Here is a 6,730-nt window from a genome sequence, read left to right on the forward strand (position 1 = left end):
TGCACCGGCCGGAGCCGCTCAACAGGTTCGAGAGGCTAGTGACCGGAAGTGCTCCATTTGGCCGTCCTTTCAGCTTCCGGCCACAACTTGGAGGATTCTCGTTTGGGTTAGGCCAAACCGGGCACCCCAATCTTGCAATACCCGGTTTAGCAATCCGGCAAGGGAACTTACCCAGTTTTCCGGTTCGGCCGTTCTTGCTGCCGCGGACGGTTGGTGATAGTGGGCTGATGTTGTCGGAGCCGAAAGTGGAACCAATGTCGGAGACAGGGCTTCGCTTGTCGGGAAGTTCATCAGTGTACGGGCAAATCATGAATAGGTTGTCTGATATGTGATGAAAGCTTTGTTCATTGTGTTTTGGTGTTTAAACATCTTTTTTCCCCCTTCCAATTCTTGCTATTAATTTATGGTTCTTTATAGGCATTTCTGATGTTTTATTACCACAGCAAAAAAAAAACTTTACCATTTTATTTGGGAAAAATGAGCACAAAAAACACAATACCATAATCTGTAGGTCCCAAGTTGCAGACATTGCATATCTGCTACTACCAATAGTTACTTTTTGGTAAGAAACGTAGTGGCACTTACCGCAATAGAATACGACAAAGAGAAGAAAGCTTTCTCGGCTGTTTGTTCAGTCCCTCCAAAACATATCAGACATCTCTGAGTTCTAAATTCTCAGCGACCAAAAGGCTCCAGAAACATCAAAAAGATGTTTGGGATATGGAAAGAACGAATTCAGATGAACGCAGTCCTCCCGCCTCTTCGGGTATGTCTATCATAGGCTGCGTTGAATTTGTCGACAAGCTCGTTCATAGTGCTGCAGATCGAGCAAAAAGGTACAAGCAAAATGGAGTCACTATGAGTCTCAAATCTAAATCTTCGAAGCTTCTACTAGTCAATAGTCATTTAGTTTACCAAGGGTTAGGAAGATTAAAATCGTCATATCAGGGGCTTTAGTTCATTTCCAAATTCCAATCACACCAATTCATTTCCAAGTAATCGAAAATCACTTTCATTACTGTAGTTAATCCCATGGTTATACAAACAGATGAATGTGAAGTACATACCTTGAACAGTTTGTGAACATTGACAGGTAAGTTATCAGTAATTTGTCATTGTATTCCTGCAAATGATAAGGGCGGTGTGTAAGGAAAGATTAAGATTAATAACAATAAGCAACGGTAAGGGAATGAAATATCACACTATGTGATACTACAAGAAAAAAACACACCATCAAGAAATCATCTTGAAACCTTTCTGATTCAATGGCAGGCAACCTTCTGAGCAGGCTGGATACTTGTCTTAGAAGCGAGTTCTCACATGGAATATCACCTAGAAGCCGAATACCACGAGAAATTAGTCACAAAGACAGAACCTAAAGCACCTAACGACATCATGTTTGCGAATCCCACGAGTCAATATCATCTACTAACTGTACTGGACTTCTATTCACCATTCAGAGCTTTAAAAACAAGGACATGTGAACTACCCAGCTAAAAGTAAAGATGAATGACATAAAATATTAATCACTGAATTGAACAGGGAAAGAAAACAGGAAATTGGGTAAGGTCAACTAATACCTTTCTGCATAGCAACGAGATTTTGATAGAGCACTCTGATTCTGCTATTTAGCATCTTGATGGCACTATGTATGCCAGTAAGATGAGCAGCCACTGCACATCAACAAGCGGCCAATTTCCACTTCAGCGAGGCAGAATCAAAGATCGAGACATGTGTAAAAGACATGAGGCTCACATTGGGTCGCTGCTGAGCCTCCATCAGATGGTTTGAGATGTGCAACATGATCAACTGATATCCGTTCGGCCTCCACTGTCTATACGTATGTAAACATCTTAAAACAGTTATTTGAATTCCGGTTTTGTAATACATATACGAATCACAGAATCAATAGGTAAGCACAGACCTCAATGGTGTAGCTTGCACGGACGAAAATCAGCTGAGGAATTCCATCAATGACATGCAACTCTTGAGGTTGAGATGACCGATCAAAGGTTGGATACAAGTTAGCATCTTAACAACAATCCGAAAGAACTAAATTGGGAATCAAGGTAAAGATGAAAAGCACGATACTAAGAGGAGGAAATCCAAAATCGCTCTTCAGAAGGAAACAACAACATATGCAGCTAGACATCTTAGAATCCGTGAATTTCAAAATACAGGTACAGGCCCATCAGAAAACCATTTAAGCAAGTCTGCCTACATAATCGTATAGAGGATCACAACTTGAGTCACGAACACCGAAGCAAGAAGAATATTAAGATAACATACCGCTTTCATATATAGTCACTGGGAGATCCTTCTGTGCGTGATTGATCGAAGGGTTTAGAAGGACATAAACAGGAGATTCGTTAATGTCCATCAGCTGTCACCGAAAGCAAAATCATCCCAATGAGCAAACGCAAGACTCATACCGCCTGCACAGCCCGAGCAATCTCAATTCTCCATAAAAACTATACAGAGCTGCACTCACAGCTTTGTGGATATGCATATCGGATTCCTGAGCGTCACTTCCAGTGGAGTACCATCCCAAAATATAAAAGTGAGGGAAGACCTTCTTGTCTAACAAAACAACGAAATGAGAGTAGATGCTGAAACATCCATATTAGGAAAGGAAGCAACAAAATCCGTGGAAAATACCCAATCAGGAGCAGACGAGCAGGAAAAGGAAAGCGCTCTATAATGTTACAGTAGTAATCAGAAGAGAAGAAGACGGAGAGAGAGAGAGAGCTTACAGAGCTCTTGCTTCTTCTCGAGGAAAGATCGGTCGAGGGTGTCAGTAGAAGGATCATATAGAAGCTCGAAGCTATTGAAGATCTCGACCGTGCGGCCCCTCTGGACACCGATCACGCACCCGTAAACCCTAGGGTTCTGCTGGAACGCCGCGTCACCACCGTGGCCATTGCCGCTAGCGGCGGAGACCGACGGCGGAGGATTAAGCTGTGTCCTAACCCTAGTGTAGTGATCCGATATGTTGACGATCACCAGAGGATGTAGCTTGAACGTGAGACCGCTCGACGACGAAGGCACCATTGTCGTCCGTCCCCCACTGTTCTCTCTGTCCAGCATTCGTACTCTCCTTTTTTTTTTCACTTGTCGTGACCCTCGAAATCGGGTCCATGAAATGGGCTTGGGCCTTAAGTTAGGCCCAATTGTCATTCATCCAGAGATACCGTGTATAGCGAAATTCAGGTACCGTGTACCCCAAGTAATGATGAAAGAGACGAGTCTGGCAATATCACTTAGGGCTTATAAGGTTTGACTTTAGTATTGGTGGGCCGACCCCACATGACTGGGCTGCAATGGGCCGAATATGTCACTTTTTATGGCAAATTAAAGATTTAAATATTTGGGATGTAATTACTAATTATTATGTTTTTGTTTTGCGAACGCAATATTATGTGATATATGATATACGAGATTCTTGATATATTTGCACTATGATCCTTACAATTACATTTTTTTTTATAAAATGTTGGGTTAAATCTCGTAACTACATACAGAAACAGAACCAAGCCGAAGTACAGTGTCTAACCAAATTTAAAAAATATATATATTTTTTAAAAAAGTAAAACGAAATCAAAAGGAATATAAGAATAATTAAAAAAATAAATAAAATATAGTTTTAATAACAACTAACAGATTTTTTAATTTTAAACATGTAAAAAAATTACTAAATTTAAAAAAAAAAATAGGAAACTAATCTATCTATTCCCCACGTCTCGATTAATTCGTTGGTTTTATTACCAACTAACTGAAGATTAGAGCTGAACTAAACAAAGAAAAGCGGGTGCAGAGACAACAAAGAACCCGACATAAACAATCGAAAATTAAAAAGTTGACCTGACAAAACGCCGGAGCAGAGCCTAAATTAATAAGAAGTCTTAAATATCCCTTAATCAAAGTTAATTAAATTAACCCTATCTGCTAATTACGAAAACGACATAAAGTTAGAGAACAGGAGAGAGAGAGGTAGGGAAGAGGACGGAGACAAGAGGACGTGGTTGGGTTATTTCCTCCCACTCTTTTTCTTCTTCAATTGTTCTTTCTTTTGGTGCTTTTTTCTCTCCTTAATTTCTCTGACCGTCGCGGAAAAAAAAACCTTTTCGAGTTATCTTCTTCAGGGAGGAAAATCAAGAGAGAGAAGAAAATTTTCAATTTTTTGGGCAGAAAAAGGAAGAATATTGGAAGGTATGATCTTTGAGTCAGTCCTTCATGTATTTTTCCTTGTATTTATTTATATTTTGTAATGTTTGTGTTGTTGATTGCTTCAAGGATAGCGAAATTTGAGATTTTTTTTCGTAATTTTACTTTGTTTCTTATTGAAGGAAGTTTACGAGGAAGGAGAAAAGCAGTAAATTTGTTTGCTTTTTTGAAGATTTTCTCTTTGATCTTATACAGGATTCTATGTTAATCGGGTTTCTGTTTTGGGGCTCAATTTTTTGGTGGGTTTTATGTGGGTTTCCGTAAGAAGCTGATATTTTTCTTAAGAATTTCCTGTCTGAATCCTGCTGTTTGCTGGATTTGATGATAATCCACAAAAAGATTCATATGAAGGCATAAATGGAGATCCCGGGAAATTTAATTGGGATATGTTTCTCCTTCTGGACTCCATTGACTCGGATCTGTTGAAATAAATTTGAAAGGGAGGGACTTGGGACATGGGTAGAGGAGAAGTGCAGAAATTTCTAGGGTTCATCTTGTTTGATTGTGTGCCTTTTCTGTTTGTGCAGAATCAATCGAGAGGGGGAGAGAGATTTGAGGGGGAAGGAGATTATGGAAGAGGCGATGGCGGCTAGGTATTGGTGCCATATGTGTTCACAGATGGTGAATCCAATGGTGGAGGCAGAGATCAAATGCCCATTCTGCCAAAGCGGCTTCGTCGAGGAGATGAGTGATGGTAATGGCGATAGCCCTCGAGACGTTCAAGATCCAGATTCCGACTTCGGAACGGACCGTGCCCTTTCTCTCTGGGCCCCGATCTTGCTCGGCATGATGAGCAGTCCCCGGAGGCGTAGGAGGTTCAGGAGAGTAGAATTCGCCGAAGAAAACGACGTTCATGTTGATGATGATGATTATGATGGAAACGATACCAACGATCGTCGTCATCATCATCGGGCTCGGAGGCATGGTGAAGAGATTGATTTGGATAGGGAGTTCGAGTCTATCCTCAGGAGGAGGAGGAGAAGCTCAGCCACCATACTGCACTTGCTTCAAGGAATCCGAGCTCGGATCGCGTCCGAGTACGAGAGCTCGGAAAACGCTGGCGATTGGGATAATGGGGATGGGGACAGAGTCATTATGATCGGTCCTGCAACGGATTCGAACCAAACTTCTCTAACGTCTCTCGGAGATTACTTCGTCGGACCTGGTCTGGACCTGCTGCTTCAGCATCTGTCTGAGAACGATCCGAGCAGGCAGGGGACACCTCCTGCGGGGAAAGAGGCGGCGGAATCACTGCCGGACGTGAGAATAGCGGAGCAATCTCTGCAATGCTCGGTCTGTTTGGAGGATTTCGAGAAGGGAGAAGAAGCAAAGGAGATGCCATGTAAGCACAAGTTTCACAGAAGATGCATATTGCCATGGCTGGAGCTCCATAGCTCGTGTCCAGTGTGTCGGTACGTTCTTCCTCCTCCCGCTGGTGATGAGGATGAGACGACAAAGGTCGAGAGGGGAAGAGCCGTGGAAGAAAGTAACAGCAGAAGCGACAATGGAAGGAACGAGGAGGAGGAAGGTCGGAACAGGAATGGAAGAAGGTTCTCGTTCACGTGGCCGTTCGGTGGGTTGTTCTCGTCGTCTGCGTCTGGATCTGGGGCCGGTGGTGGTGGTGAGAACAGTTCTAATGGCGGTTCTTCTCGAGGATAATTGATGTTTTCTTTTACTCGTTTTTGTGTTTTTGTTCAGCTTATATTCTGTACAGAATTTCATTCTCTTTCACTCAGATTGCTGAAAAAATGTTGGAGGAATTTTTCTTCGTTTGCTTCCATCCTCATCTGTTGATACACACATATATATATACATATATTGTATATGTGTGTGTATATATCTAATTTGTGAAACCCAAGGGTGATGAGACGTGAGTTTCAACGTTACAAAGACGATAATGTCTTGTCGGGGGGAGTGATGCGCATTGAGTGTCCCTCCCCCTTTTCCAAAATGAAGAGAACCATCTCGAGGGTCCCACAAATCGCAATGACCGCGAGAATTGTGCCACGTTTTGGTGGGAATTATGTACACAAAGACTACGACATGACGTGGAAAAAACGATTATCCCAGCGACTTCTCGCCTCTTGTTGTTTAAGACAAGACGTCGTATGGTGTGATTAATAATATAATTTAACGTACGTATATATGTATGTATATACACAACATGTGATTCTCTGGTGGGATGCTCTATCGCTTGTCCCTTCTTGTCAACATCTTTAGCCCTTTTGATGTAAATTAGAGACAACTTTGAGAAAGTCTTTGTGTATGTATTTATTTATGCCCTTTGATGGGATGTCATCTTCCAAACTATATATAAATAAAAAGGAAAAAACGCCAGACGCAAACGCGTTTTTATCAAAAACCACCTCACGGTCAAGATCTTGATCACGGACGCGTTACCGATGCGGAGGAGAGCCACGACAGAGTGTCCGGTCTTGCAGAGCCGTCTCTGTTTCCCCTACTCAGTCGCAAACTCTATAGCTTCCGAGGTCGACTCGCCATGCGA

The 6,730-nt window shown here is 42.2% G+C and overlaps 3 protein-coding genes and 1 pseudogene across 4 annotated transcripts in view; 2 read left to right on the forward strand and 2 right to left on the reverse strand.

Annotated features, from left to right (window-relative positions):
• LOC104817730 (probable WRKY transcription factor 2) overlaps positions 1-422 on the forward strand; it is a 4,343-nt gene extending 3,921 nt beyond the window's left edge. Inside the window, exon 8 of one of the 2 annotated variants that reach the window (XM_010547007.1) lies at positions 12-422. In XM_010547007.1, the coding sequence (XP_010545309.1) occupies positions 12-332 (321 nt within the window). In that variant the 3' untranslated portion in view covers positions 333-422. The remainder of the gene's footprint in view (positions 1-11) is intronic. The other variant, XM_010547006.1, reaches the window with a different exon arrangement.
• Positions 423-447: 25 nt separating this feature from the next.
• On the reverse strand, positions 448-3,087 carry LOC104817729 (COP9 signalosome complex subunit 6a-like). Its single transcript, XM_010547005.1, has 9 exons — positions 2,754-3,087; positions 2,492-2,580; positions 2,290-2,383; positions 1,925-1,986; positions 1,756-1,834; positions 1,581-1,673; positions 1,232-1,332; positions 1,068-1,123; positions 448-817 (listed from the first exon to the last, which is right to left on the reverse strand). The coding sequence occupies exons 1-9, from the start codon at positions 3,085-3,087 to the stop codon at positions 736-738; spliced, it is 990 nt and encodes a 329-aa protein (XP_010545307.1). The 3' UTR covers positions 448-735.
• Positions 3,088-3,928: 841 nt separating this feature from the next.
• LOC104817732 (E3 ubiquitin-protein ligase RNF126-B-like) lies at positions 3,929-6,010 on the forward strand. The gene is made up of 2 exons (XM_010547008.2): positions 3,929-4,209; positions 4,752-6,010. The coding sequence occupies exon 2, from the start codon at positions 4,795-4,797 to the stop codon at positions 5,881-5,883; it is 1,089 nt and encodes a 362-aa protein (XP_010545310.1). The 5' UTR covers positions 3,929-4,209; positions 4,752-4,794; the 3' UTR covers positions 5,884-6,010.
• A 460-nt stretch (positions 6,011-6,470) lies between these two features.
• Positions 6,471-6,730, reverse strand: part of LOC104817733 — a 3,278-nt pseudogene continuing 3,018 nt past the window's right edge.

The sequence above is a fragment of the Tarenaya hassleriana genome, unplaced genomic scaffold, assembly GCF_000463585.1.
Source record: "Tarenaya hassleriana unplaced genomic scaffold, ASM46358v1 Cleome28, whole genome shotgun sequence".
In the NCBI taxonomy this organism is placed as follows: Eukaryota; Viridiplantae; Streptophyta; class Magnoliopsida; order Brassicales; family Cleomaceae; genus Tarenaya; species Tarenaya hassleriana.